The 14,487-nt window shown below is 47.0% G+C and overlaps 1 protein-coding gene across 1 annotated transcript in view; it reads left to right on the plus strand.

Annotated features, from left to right (window-relative positions):
• The window catches only part of DLGAP2 (DLG associated protein 2), a 166,107-nt gene that overhangs the window by 135,850 nt on the left and 15,770 nt on the right, over nucleotides 1-14,487 (plus strand). The window contains exons 8-10 of the mRNA XM_028099726.2: nucleotides 2,549-2,634; nucleotides 4,379-4,794; nucleotides 14,110-14,201. Coding sequence (XP_027955527.2) covers nucleotides 2,549-2,634; nucleotides 4,379-4,794; nucleotides 14,110-14,201 — 594 coding nt within the window. The remainder of the gene's footprint in view (nucleotides 1-2,548; nucleotides 2,635-4,378; nucleotides 4,795-14,109; nucleotides 14,202-14,487) is intronic.

The raw sequence follows: 14,487 nt of genomic DNA on the forward strand, positions 1-14,487 counted from the left end.
CTGCAGAGTTTTACTTCAATCAAGTGAAGTGTCTCATGTCCCCTCATTTTTGAGATTAGGAAGAAAAGACTCAACAAAATTTAAGAGACTCGTAGAGAGTCGCATGGCCAGCTCGTAGCAGAATCTGGCTCCAAAGCTACACCCTCCTTCACTCGGAATGGAAGAGGGAATTCTAGCGCAGGGAATGTGGAGACTGGATGAAGGGAGACACTGTGCTGTTGTCTGGTTGTATGTTTTAGTCACTTATGTAGTGTGTGTACATGGCTGTGAATACATGCGTGTTTCATGTGTGCACACACATCCTGTGATTTTGCTGTTCATGCCACCTGCTAGTGTGCATGGGACCAAAAGCATCTTCCGTGGTGTAGCCCTGATGACCATCACCTTCGTACTGTGTAGTGTTCCGTGTCATGAGCAAATCATAATTTACCCTCTGCTCCTGCTCGCCTACTTCACCCCCCGCCATGTTTCACCTGATAAATAACACTGAGATGAACACCTCACACATTTGTCAGAATTTAAGGTGATTTCCTTAGACTAGAACCCTGGAAATAGAAAAAAATAAGACAAATATTCTGAACATTTCAATGACAAAATCCAGTGCTCTTTCCATTACAAAAATCTTTCTAAAACTATATGTATACATGGATCTCCCCCAAATCCTGTATCCATCAAATTCGACACCATCTACCAACATTGTAAAGCGTAAAATCACCTACACTATGACTGTGTTCACAAAAACACGCACAGACATGTATCTGTAGCAGCATCATTAATCATGGCAGAAAACTAGAAGTGACCAAATTATCCCTCCCTTGAAGACTGGTTTAATAAATCAGGTTATGTTCCTAAAATGGAATAGCAAGCAGTTAAAACACAAGGCAGCTCTGTTTGCTCTGACAAGGGATGACATCTTAAATTCATGAATTGTTACTGTAATCTTTTCATGTAAAATAATAAGAGTAACAATCTCCATGTCCAGGAAGGTGAAGTTTATCGAAGCCATGACCCCCCATAGAGACAGCAGCAAGGTTAGATCTGGATTCAAGGATGTCCCTCGTCCTGTGGTCGCCCTGTGTCCTCGCCCAGCCATCAAACCACGCACCACAGAGGAGGTGGTGTGACCTCTGCGTGCGTGCGGGATTCTGCCAGCAAGGAAAGGGGTGTGCCCAGCCATGCTCCTCCACTCGGTAACTCACCAGGAGCCCCGGGTCTTCACGCAGCTGTCTTTATTCTGGCCACAGCAGATCAGTACAGAGTATGGTGGGGCTGTCAGATAGACGCAGGTGTGAATCCTGTTTGGCTCCCAGTGAGCTGTTCACCCCTGGGCAAGTTACTCACCTTCTCTGATTCCTCAGCTGTTCAGTGTGGCAGGAAATCATAGCAGGGGTCCCGTGGACACTACGTACAATAACGCTTATTATGCTCTTGGCACAGTGCCTGGTGCATGGTAGGAGTAAAATAAACATCAGGTATGGACAGCATCGTTTCTCTTTGCCACAAGTTGAGTCAGCCCTCGGTGCCATGAGCTCGGCCATGGGGCAGCCGCAAATTACAATCACAGACTCTCCTAAGTCACAAAAGAGAGTGTCATAATGATTTGTTTAGTGGTTTGTACCTTATCCTCACTGCAATCATTAATACTTTTAAGAGAAGATGTGGTTTACAACTTAGTTATGAGATTTCAGATTGGGGTCAAAGTCCCGCTGATACAGTAGGCAATATTTTCTGGGAAAAAGGAAAGGGACACCGGAGTAGCCAGGATAATATTTATGGTTAAACTAAACTTTGGTTTCACAGACTCTTTGTGCTGAGAGTTTGAGGGTTTTTTAGAACCTGGACTATACCAGCATCCCCTCATGTGTTAGCTCTGCCCCGCTAACGGTCCTGAAGCGCTTGGTGGGTTTGGGAGACATTTTGGCAAATAGAACCACGAGAAGGATTCATGTAAAATGCACAATTTCTGTTCTGTTCTGACCTGGCCTCGCTGGGCACAGTCCCATTAGCAGATGCAAGACACTGGTGTGTAGGGGCAGATGGACATATGGCCTTGGTGTTCCCAATACACGCTGAAATTCCTTCCCATGTGTTTCTGTATGTGGATGCAGCCATCAGTGTAATTCTATTAAATTGCTTATTTGTGGTTGTTAGCTCTATCTGGTTCATGCTGTACTTACTTTCTTCACTGTAGGGTGTGATAAGAGCTTTTAAGTCCTACAATCATGCAATCCAACAAAGCCTATTTTTTGCCTTAGCTGAACTAAGCAATTTTATTTGCACTCATTTGAGAGATCAGAGTGCAATGCTGAGTTCAAGTAGTTACGTGAAATTTGTTGAAACACAGTAGCAGTGTAATTACACCAATATGAGTGCATTTCCCTTTTTTGTGATTTTACTGGGTCAAGTGCATCTCTGTATTAATTAAATGTGTAATTAGTTACAGCAAATGAACACACACACACACACACACACACACACACACACAAAATAGTCCCCTGCCCAGGTCCCTTGTCTCAGTTCTAAAATAAGATGTTCTGTGTTGTATTAGGTGGAAACAGCAGCAGACTCTGACACAGAGAGCCGAGGCTTGCGAGAATACCACTCTGTCGGCATCCAGGTGGAAGACGAGAAGCGGTAACTCAGCCCCTTCACAATATACGATGTTCCCAAGCAAGAGCGATCTGTCAGAAACCTGATTGCAAACATCTAGATCATGCTGACCATCAATAATTCATGCCATGTGTGGAAACAGGGTCATATATTTATACTTTGCAATTTATATCGTTCAAGTATGAATTAACATCCGCCTGCATCTTGTTTTTTGCGAGAGACGGGGGAATAATTCTTTCTAAAGGAATTTACCACCTATGAAAGCGAGGGGCTGACAGGCCTGAGAGCCAAAGTTCTTCATCCAAAGGAAGAACAGATAAGCTTGAGGGTGAATCAGGTGCATGTCTCCTTACCTAATAATGTTAAAGGTAAAAGACAGAGAGAGAGAAGGAAGGAAGTTTAAGACCTTAGCTATACCATGATTTCAAACCATAAAATACAGAGATGTCTATGACGGTAATGTTATTTTTGTAGCAAGAACAGGATGATTATTTTATTTTATATTTAAAAATATATCTTGTACATTTCATAAAAAACTAATTCAATGAGAGGATTGTTACGTCTGCAACTTCAATTAGCATCTAGTCCCCAGGTGACATTGCTCATCGTGGAGGGCTTTAGGACCCAGCCAATAAAGATTTTGATTGCAAAGAAATTCAGACCACAAGCTACCAGCTTCCCAGGTTCCCAGCAGAGTGCTTAGACCGCAGACAGCTTCTGCACGGGATCGGGCTTGCAGCCTTCCATCCCCATCATGGGTTTGTTCTCTTCTCCTTTGCCTCCAGCAAAGACACTAAGTGGAAAACGCATTAACCAGCTTCAGGCACAGCTGTTGCCATAGGAGGGTTCAGTTGGTGAGAAGCCAAAATGTAGAGTTAGGGTTCAGTTTGGAATAACCCCCCCTTCCCCGCATACACACAGGGTTCTCACCCAGCAATATCTGGACTCCAATTATAAGGCCTTTCCTGTCCATCATTTCAGTAATTGGCCGTGCGGGACTGAGTGGCGTTCCAATGTGTACGATGAAAATGTTTTTAAAACACCTGCTCAAGTCGGAATTTGGATTCCTTATTTTGCATAAAAGACTTAATGGGGATGATATGAAGTTATTCAGATAGGAGAAGAGACTCACGCCCTGAAATGTGTCACCAAAACTCAGTGGGGTACAAAAGTTATTTACCTGAAAGAAGCTACACAGCCTTCCTGTTGCATAGATGCAACATATGGAAGTTTTGTAAACTTGTGGCATATTTGTCAGGGGAAGTAAATGAGCCAAGGCAGTGGACTCATGGAATGCATTTCCCTCACTGCACCCCGCGATATGCTTCCGTCTTAAGTAGGCACTATTTAGGCACTGAGACTTAGGTAGATATTAGAGGTTAATTTTTTTAAAGATTTTATTTATTTATTTGTCAGAGAGAAAGAGAGACATGGAGAGAGAGCACAAGTAGGGGAGAAGCAGGCTCCCCGCTGAGCAAGGAGACCCATGCGGGACTCGATCCCAGGACCCTGGGATCATGACCTGAGCCGAAGGCAGACGCTTAACTGACTGAGCCACCCAGGCATCCCTAGAGGTTAATTATTTGCAAAACCCAACGTTCTTTCGTAGCTGAAACACCAAAATAGTAGTAAAGAGAGGAAAAGACATCTTCCCCTTGAGTTGTTTGCTCGCCGCGGTGCAGGCGTGTCGTTGACGAGAGGGACGCAGGCTTGCTGCACAGAGTCAGCTCAGAAAGTCTCCCCTCTCTCTTCCCTCCCCCCTCCACAGACACGGGCGTTTCAAGCGTTCCAACAGTGTGACGGCCGCCGTCCAGGCGGACTTGGAGCTGGAGGGCTTCCCGGGACACGTCACCATGGAGGACAAAGGCCTGCAGTTTGGGCCCTCCTTCCAGCGGCATTCAGAGCCCAGCACGCCCACCCAGTACGGGGCCGTAAGGACTGTTCGGACCCAGGGGCTCTTCAGTTACAGAGAAGACTATAGGACCCCCGTGGACACTGGCAGCCTGCCACCACCCGACCCCTGGCTGGAGCCGTCCATCGAGACAGCGGGGACGGGAAGGGTGTCCCCATGCCGGAGGGATGGCTCGTGGTTTGCGAAGCTGCTGCACACAGAGACAAAGAGGCTGGAAGGCTGGTGCAAGGACATGGAGAGAGACGCGGAGGAGAACGACCTCTCAGAGGAAAGTAAGAGCGCAGTCTCCCCTCGGCTTCGTAGCGCTGCAGTTGCTCAGTAGGGCCAGCGGGCAAAGGGCGTCATTAATGGGGGACGCTTCCTTTGATACTTGGGTAAATGAGAACAAACGTGCTTCCCACCACATCCCGCTCACCTCCCAGAAAAAAGATAAGGACACGGACGGAAAAACCACCGCTAACATGTTCAAGGGGATCCGTTTGGGTTTTGTTAGATCGCGAGCCCAGCGGCACTGATCCTGGTGCTGGTACTGTAGTTGGTCTCATTCCATGTACCTCTTCTGCCAAATTCTCACAGTGACTTGATGTGGAGGGTGTCCACCGTTTTTCTAGAATCGTTACTGTCCCGTGTTTATAAGGAATTGAGTTGGCTTTATTTTTTTTAAGATTTATCTATTTATTTGAGAGAGAGAGACAGAGAGAGATTGAGCAGGGGGAGGGGCAGAGGGAGACTCTCAAGCGGACTCCACACTGAGTATGGAGCCTGGCTCGGTGCTCTATCTCAGGACCCTGAGGTCACGACCTGAGCCGAAACCAAGGGTCGGACACTTAACTGACTGCACCACCCAGGTGCCCCTTGAGTTGGCTTTATGCCAAAGAGAAGTTTGAGCTGAGTAGAGGTTGAACCGGCCAGCCCTGTGATGGTGCACGCCCAGCTCTCCCATCACCATGCTGAGTGGGAATCCATGTGACTTCCTGACCCAGTGCTCGCAGAGCAGACCTGCTCCAGCCTCTTTCTGCCCTGATGGGTCTCTGCCTCTCTGTGTAGAAAGTGACAGAATCCCTCACTCTCCACCTGTCTCCCATTGACCCGAAGAATCCTCTCTTGAGGATTGTCAGAAGCAGCATCCTTTGTGAATCACTGCACGTGATTTCTAAACAGTTACCACCTGTCTTTGTTGATGGGCCAAGAATCCGAGAATAATTGCCACATACTTAGAACTAACATTGTCTTGACCAAAATACAGTTTCACAGAGGCATTTCTGAATGTCTTGACAAATCATGCTCTCTTGAAAGTACTTGTTCTGCGAATTCCTTTGTACATTTGCTAGCTCACTCAGAATTCTCAAGTTCAAACGGGTAGCTGACGTCCTTGGGAATTGTGCCCTGCCGTCACACGTCTAGATAGCAGCTGTGATAGAATCTGTCAGTCATCATACAAATGGAAATACGAGGATGAAATTATATGGACTTACGTAACGGACAGAGTACAATGGCCCTGGGATCCATAAAGCCAAGAAACTAATTGGCGTGTTGATCTCTAGCCGTTAGGACTTACGGTGTTAACCTATGAAGGAAGAGATAGATTGCCTTTAAATTACTAATTCTCTTCCCCCACATTTCTCTCTTAATCATCCAATTCCACATGTTGTTTACCTGGGTGGATAGTAGACCCTGAGTGTTTTGGAGGAAGCACTGCCATAGCGAAGCATTTGAACCTGCTCGCCAGCCGCCGATGGGTGTCTCAAACTGCTTGCATGCGTTTGTCCAAGTCTGTTACCTTTTTAGGGTACACTGAGTGGAGGAGCAATTACTCACAATTCTGATATTTAAAAATCACTCATTTCCTGCAGCATTTTCTCACTGGTTGGTATGTGTTTTGGCTTGGCAAAATCGTTATTTAATTGTCACAGGGATTTACAATCTTTATCACAAAGACAAAACTTGGAAAAACTAAATTGCCTAAGTTGATGCGAAATCAGGGTCAGGCTGTGGGCTCCCACTGTGTGCAAGGGGTCGACGTGCATTCTTTCGGGGGCCCGGAGCGTGCAGACCTGCAGGGCGGTCAGCCAGGACACGCCCCCGCCCTCCTGGGGCTCCACAGCAGAACCCCGCTGAAGACGTACTTGTCAGGTCTAGCTCCATAATGTGTCTATCAATTTGATCCTGTCATCATTTGAATTTACACCATTCAGGACACATCCAAGAAGTTCTGGTCTCCCTTTGTGGGCAGAACAACAGGAGACATTAGCCACTGCTGTGTTTGAAAGACAACCTAGAGCATTTGTTACCTTATCATAATTTTCCATATGTAGCATGTCCTTTTTATTTTATTTTATTTTATTTTTATTTTATTGTTATGTTAGTCACCATACAATACATCATTAGTTTTTGATGTGGTGACCCACGATTCACTGTTTTCGTATAACACCCAGTGCTCCACGCAGAACATACCCTCTTTAATACCCATCACCAGGCTAACCCATCCCCCCACCCCCCTCCCCTCTAGAACCCTCAGTTTGTTTCCTGGAGTCTATCGTCTCTCAGGGTTCATCTCCCCCTCCGATTCCCGCCCCCTCATTTTTCCCTTCCTTCTCCTAATGTCCTCCAGGCTATTCCTTAGGTTCCACAAGTAAGTGAAACCATGATAATTGACTCTCTGCTTGACTTATTTCACTGAGCATCATCTCCTCCAGTCCCATCCATGTTGATGTAGAAGTTGGGTATTCATCCTTTCTGATGGCTGAGTAATATTCCATTGTATATATGGACCACATCTTCTTTATCCATCCATCTGTTGAAGGGCATCTCGGCTCTTTCCACAGTTTGGCTGTTGTGGACATTGCTGCTATGAACATTGGGGTGCATATGGCCCTTCTTTTCACTGCATCTGTGTCTTTGGGGTAAATACCCAGTAGTGCAATTGCTGGGTCATAGGGTAACTCTATTTTTAATTTTCTGAGGCACCTCCACACTGTTTTCCAAAGTGGCTGGCTAGTGAAACAAAAGCAAAAATGAACTTTGGGACTTCATCAAGATATAAAGCTTCTGTACAGAAAAGGAAACAGTCAACAAAACAAAGAGGCAACCCGCAGAATGGGAGAAGATATTTGCAAATGACCCTACAGATAAAGGGCTGGTATCCAAGATCTATAAAGAACTTCTCAAACTCAACACCCAAAAAACAAATAATCAAGTCAAAAAATGGGCAGAAGATATGAAAAGACCCTTCTCTGAAGAAGACATACAAATGGTAACAGACACATGAAAAAATGTTCATCATCATTAGCCATCAGGGAAATTCAAACCAAAACCACATTGAGACACCACCTTACACCAGTCAGAATGGCAAAAATTGACAAGGCAAGAAACAACAAATGTTGGAGGGGTTGTGGAGAAAGAGGAAGCCTCTTACACTGTTGGTGGGAATGCAAGTTGTAGCATGTCCTTTTAATGTAGTCATTATTTTCTAAGAATTACAGTTTAAAGGGGGATATAGTTTGAAAAGAAGAGATCTCTGCACCAGCACGTTCTGAGCACAAATCCTGTGCCAAATATTACGGGGAGGTTCTTTGCACACCTCTTTCAGAGCTCACCGCGATGTGATGCCTAGATAGCATCGTCACCATCCTAAAAATAGAGAGACCTAGGCTTAAGGAGGTTAACATCTCACCCCAGATCCCACCGAGTATGGCAATGGAGTCGCGAGGCGAAGTCAGGGCCATCTCCTGTCGAAAGCTATGCTTTACCACTGTGCTGCCCGAAGCTATTGAATCACAATGTCCCTTACTGGAAACCTCTCTCCCTGCATCGCGTCCTTCCTGTGTTCTTGTGGATTACCTTCTTCCACTATTTTAGGAAATGTGGAGTCTCAGTCCTTGGCCATTTGCTTCATTCTGATCCCCTGTAACTGGGACACCCATTTAGGTTCCAGAGGGAATCCCTGAGCTGATAAAACGTAGACTTAGCTCATCATTACTTAGCCACTAGAAATTAAGGAAGGAAAAGGGGGCAAATTTCTTCTCAAACGAAACATAAAAGATCTAACAGAAGGCTTTGACACTGAGGCATCATCATGATAAGTAATGACTGTCTTGTTATTGGGGCATTCGAGAGAGTTCTGGGAATAGTGCCATAAAGGTACTCTATACGGAATTCAATTCAATGGCCAGCAATGACCCAGATCAGCCATGATTCCAACCTCGTGGGAAATACAGTATTTAGATTTCAGTTGCCTTAATAGGAGGCATGTGGAAAGCACATTCCTCTCCAGCAAGCTATAGCAGAAAATGAATTTCTGTTGCCCCTCAACTGCATTTCCCTAAAAACCTTTTTTGAACCTTTGGGATCTTCTTCTTGGATTCTCGCATTAATATAAACATTCAACAGATATTTACTGAATACGTGCCATGAGCCAGCCACCGCCCACCGACCGTAGGCTGACAGCGAGTGACCAGCCGTGAAGACAGGGACTGCGGTGACCGGGAGCCGTGAGCCCGGAACAGGACTATTTATACGAGTGGAGAACATCACGTGTAGGGGAGACAGGCAGATAGGAGCTTTAGAACCTCACAGGTGTGGGACATTTTCAACGGGGAAAATTCCAAGAAGGCTTCGTGGAGAAGGTGGCATGGTGCCCGGGCCTCTATGGGGAGTCGGATTCGGCTGCACGGTAGGGGGAGCAGAGAGGGAAGGATAGGGGAAAGCAGCCCCATGGACAGGAGCCCCTGTCTCCAGGCTCCTTAAGAAGAACTTCACTTCGACGTGGACTGTGCACCCGCTTGTCTTTGCTCCATCACCCCCATGCCCTTGGGCACATGCGTTTCTCTCAGGGTAGGACAGCCACTGTGTCTTCCCAAAGCTCTGCCCCTCTGCTGTCATGGGAGACCTTTGGCTCCTTGAATGCAGTGATGGTATTTGGTGCATTTATTATTCCCCAGAAGTGTCTGGCATGGTGCTCTGCTGTGGAGACACAGAAGGGAACAGGAGGAAAGAGATGGACAATCGTCATACACAAGGACGGTCACACTCCTGCTCACACCCTCGTGAAAGCACGGCATCTAAAAATCCCCCCAGGCCTCCGGTCGCCCTCATGTTGGGGCTGGGAGTATCCTGTGCCCTCCCCGTGCTGGAGATACCAGCTAGTGATTTTGTTTTTTGTGCATTTTTCCCAGTCCTATTTAATGACTAAATACGATGGCATTGCTGGAAGCCTTGGATGCAGAGAACAGAGAATAGATCCACTTGATGCTTTTTGTGATTTTCTTAATTTCTTTCCCGAAGTTGCCCAGATGTCTGATATTTCTGTGGACAAAGATGACACAACATTTTTATGTGTCTCCTCTGCATGCTTTGCACCTAAAACCAGCACCTATTAATCAACTGTAGACATTTCCCTAGGAAGTTTTAAAAAGTAAGATAACCTCTGATTCTTGCACTCATTTTGAGAACAGATAGAGGGTTATTGGTGACGGCACCTTTATAAAAAGCAAGATTAAGTTAAATGGCTTGCTAAACCAGAACTCTGAGCTCCGAATATTGAAATTTCCATCACATGAACTAATTTCTTCCCAAACTAAAATTTTATAATCACAGCTCACTGAACTGATTGAATGAAGTGAGATCCGTTCAGCCCTCTATGGTTAATAAAAACTATCATGAGCCCAAATAAATACTGGTTTAAGTCAGGTTCATGCAGCCTTCCTATTAAGTCATTAAAGATCCATTCTGGAGGGATTGTAAACCATTACTCCACTCATATTTGGGGATTTTTGTATTTGTTATGTTAAACCCAAAGGGTAAATGGCATAAAGTGGAACAAAACAAATAGGGTGTTTTTCTGAAATAAAAGCAATTGTCCCAAAGCTACACAGTTTTCCTTCAGTAGTGGCACAGAGAGAGAGAAAGCACGTGAGGGACTCAAAGGTGGGGCGTTTGGACAGGTGTTGGCAGGTTCTCGTGCCCAAAACAGCTAATAACCCGACACCAGCTGGCTAGATGTGTGGAACCACAGACCCCCCGGGGCTGAGGGGCGGGGGCTTCGGCCATTCCCTTGTCTGAGGGTCTCCCTTTACCAGCAGAGGGAGCCTTCAAGGGGCTTGCTTCCAGGTCCTCGCGAAGCCGAGGCAGGTGCCTACAGGGATGTCCCCCACGAGCCAGGCGCCAAATGGCTACGTGACACCGGAGTGGACAAAGACACGTGAGCTTGATAAACCTGAGAATGGTAACGCTTGAGACCTGAGGGGGCACGTTGGAACAAGCAGTGATTGTCCCCTGCCCGTTCGTGGAAACCAATCACGGAGGAACCCAAGAGGCCGGAGAGGATATAAATATTCCCGTGATCCTTTCAAACTCTCTGCAAATTCTACAAAAATCCACTTCAGATTCTGAAAGAATAGTGTAAATGTTGTCCTGGCATTTCATAGCAAATTCAGAAAGAATGGAAAATTGGAGAAGACGCAGGAAAAATAAAAAGGAGCGATGGAGTTAATCAAATTTCCTTGCACGTCAGAGGCAAGCGTTGTATCGGGTTCCTTGTCAATTTGCATTCTGGGAAGCATTAGCACTTATCTGCGGCTCTTGAAACAAAGTGTCGAAACTATGACAACATTAGGGAAGTACAGGGGAAAAGAATAAATTGAATTTTTCACTTCCAATTCTTGGCAATTATGGGAAGCTATTTGCATTAAAGGTACCAGATAGAGTGGTCCCTGCTCGCCCAACTGCAGACCCTCCTGCCATTAGCAATCAGGTCGTGAGCTTCTCCTCAACATTCACTGTCTCTCCCGAGCAATAATCAATTTACACCCTTAATAATAACTCTTCACCACATTAAATCAACACCAAGATATTGCCCATCTAGCCATGATGTGTTAAAGATTATAAATTGAAGGGCTTTATATTAATACTTCTGTTGAATTACGTTTCAAGAAGAATATGAAAATTAGGAATTAAAACTTCAATTGTATAAAACTGAATGACTTCTAATTATCATTTGAGGAAACATAGTCAGTACAAAGAAGCACATTTAATCGTCGCTTCTCTATATTCCTGCAGTGACAGCCTGATTAAAACAAGTCTCTCTCAATCTTTTCATCAGTCTTGCAGGTTACAGGGGTTTACAGGTGGAAACTCAATATTTCAAAACAAAGATAATTCCTCCACTCCGTAGCAGTGAGACCAGAGCTAGAGAAACGTGTTCAATTTGGGGGATCAAAATGTGAATGAAAGGTAAAGCACTTTCACCACTCCTAGGAGACGCTCTGGCTCTGTCCCGCCACCCTCCTCCCTGCACCTGCCCACGCCCCGTCCCTGCACCTGCCCACACCCCTGTCCTCAGGGCACACTCAGTCCTGAACCCCGGCACCCTCCCCACCCCCCTGCACCAGCTCCCTCCTGGGGTCCTAAGACCACTCCCTCCCACTGCTGCCTGGCAAATCAGACCCAGGAGGTGGGTCTGTGGGGGAGGAAAGCCCCTCTTGAAACAGATTTGCTGAACACACCTGGGCCCAGGGATCAAGAGGCATGAAGATATTTTTTAAGTCTGAGAGGATGCCACAGTGTTATCCAATTTATTCACTTTTATTAAAGTCACATGTGTCAAACTCCTTTTCTAGAAGCAGTGCAGAATTAGATACATGAAGGAATTCTCCACTCCTTCAGAATGATGAGGACCCAGTGGTTGCACAGGATGACGGCAGGTGACAGGCTGGCCACAGCTTATCTCCAAAGGGCTCAGAAAAATAAACACGCACACGTGGGAAACTGTTAATTGCTGATTCTAAGTGATGCGGACACTTTTCTTTCAGATCCTATGTGTGAAATTGTCAGTAATAAAACTCCAGGGAACAGCAAGCTGAGTTCCTTAAAGACAGATGAGAAAATAAGACAAATTGTTTAAGTCCACGGTTTCACCCCAGGGAAAATCATTTGAAGACCAGGTTGTGCACAGTGTCAGGTCCTCGCCTTTTAGGGAATGAACCTTGTGCCTTACCTACTGCTGCCTTGTGGGGACTGCTGGTAACTCCAGACAAGACCTGGGTGACCCGAGCTTGTCCTTCATGCCACCTTGAGCTCCAGTCTGCTCTCTTCTCTGGACAAGCCCGGGGTCCAGAAATGTCCTGACGTAGATGAGTCGGCATCAACACACATGGGATGGTCATGGTTCTTTCCTCCCCTTCAAGGAGGTCCAGGCGAAACGCCCCCTTCCTTAACTGTCTTCCACCTGCCATTGCCAAATACAGGCTCCCGTGGCTCTCCTGGCGGGCAAGCCCGAGGTCATGTGCTTGGCTACTCTCAGCTGGAGAGCCTGGCTCCGTACCTGTGCTCCGGGGGGTCTGCAAGAGAGCCAGAGAGAAGCCAAAAGTGAGCAGGTGGGAATAACCTGCCCCGCTCCAAGAGCTTGATCTTCCGAAACCCTGTGAAAAACTTCTGTTTGTCCCTCAGGCCAACGAAACGTGGGGGTGAATGGGCTCAGGGTCTAGAGGCAGGAAACATGTTCCCCCCGAGATTCCCAAGTGCTTTTGAGAGCCATGTGAGTTGGGATCTACCAAAGCTATCGTTTCCTAAATAATTACGATGCTAACGCCCAGCAAGGACCAGGGGGTGTGAGGCCAGGGATGGAGGCGGCAGGCGTGGAGGTGCCTGGGAATATGCCGCATCAGCGCAAGACCCTGCATTTCACACACGCGGGCTCTCATTTGCCGATTCTCCAACCCGAGGTGGTCATCCCCACGCTTCTTTAATGTGTTAAGTCCTTTCCATGGACAAAACTGTATTACTTACTTTTTTAAAAAGTGCTGTCTGATTAAAGTCATATGACTTAGAAATCATTTGGAGACTTCCTGCCACATCACAGCGGGCACGGGAGCGGGAGCGAGGACACGGTCACCACGAACATCCGTGGGGAATCGGTTGGCGAGTCGACCGTGATGGGAGCCCAGGGCGGTGACGGTGACTCGGCCGCCCGCAGAGGGCCCACGGCCAGTGGCGGGAGCTCTGGACAGAGCCCAAGGCTGGGGGTGATGGGTCACAAGCACATCTCAGCCTCTCCCTGCACAGCCCCTCCCTCCTGTGTAAGATGCCCTCAGAGCCGCCACAGATTACTCCCTAGAGTCAAATGGGGTGACCAATACCAGTGTGATTCCCTAGAAATGAGGAATTAACATCTTCATATTCGTGGAGCCCATAAAAAGTAAGAAGGACTTAATGTCTTTTTTATTCCTACTTGCTGCCACATCTTCTCGCTCACCTGAGCAGCGTTGCTGAATCTTGGTGCCATAAACAGGAAAAGCCTCCCCCAGTATAGACCACCCTTCCAGACTACACCCGTCCCAACCCTGACCAGTAATATCCTAACAGCGGGTATTGCTCACACATCTTTGCATTTCCCTCAGAAATCGGACATGGGCCAGCCTGGAAAAAACTTAAGTCCGTGGCCGTGCCCTGCACCATACATTCAGAGTTTTAATCTTCAGGAAAGAAGAGTAACTCATGCTCTTTGGACTTGACTCCCTTTGTGTTACGCTCTTGCATTTGGTTTCTCGTTGACCCAGTTTTAAACGTGTTTTGTTTTGTTTTGTTCACAGTCCTCGGTAAAATCAGGAGTGCGGTGGGGAGTGCGCAGCTTCTGATGTCCCAGAAATTCCAGCAGTTTTACTGGCTGTGCCAACAGAACATGGTGAGCAAAGCCCCGGGTGTCCTGGGCCCCTTAAGCAAGCCGAGGGCCCGCTCTCTCCGCTCTGGTCTGACAAAGTACCTGGCACTTTGCAGAGCAGGGAGCAAATGTGAGGCCCGTCCCGGGCCGGGTTCGGGATGCTGAAGAGGACACTGTGAGGCGGTGCTGGGGGAGAAGGAGTGGGTGGCGCAGGGGGCAGTCCCCCGGAGCCCCGGGGCACCTTCAGGCTGCAGGGTCCACCTGCCCAAGAGCCGTAGGAGGGAGGCGGGGCAGGAACAGCTGTGATGTC

Source organism: Eumetopias jubatus, unplaced genomic scaffold (genome assembly GCF_037043125.1).
Source record: "Eumetopias jubatus isolate StellerSeaLion01/CBP00866 unplaced genomic scaffold, mEumJub1_p1.0 scaffold_2, whole genome shotgun sequence".
Lineage (NCBI taxonomy): Eukaryota > Metazoa > Chordata > Mammalia > Carnivora > Otariidae > Eumetopias > Eumetopias jubatus.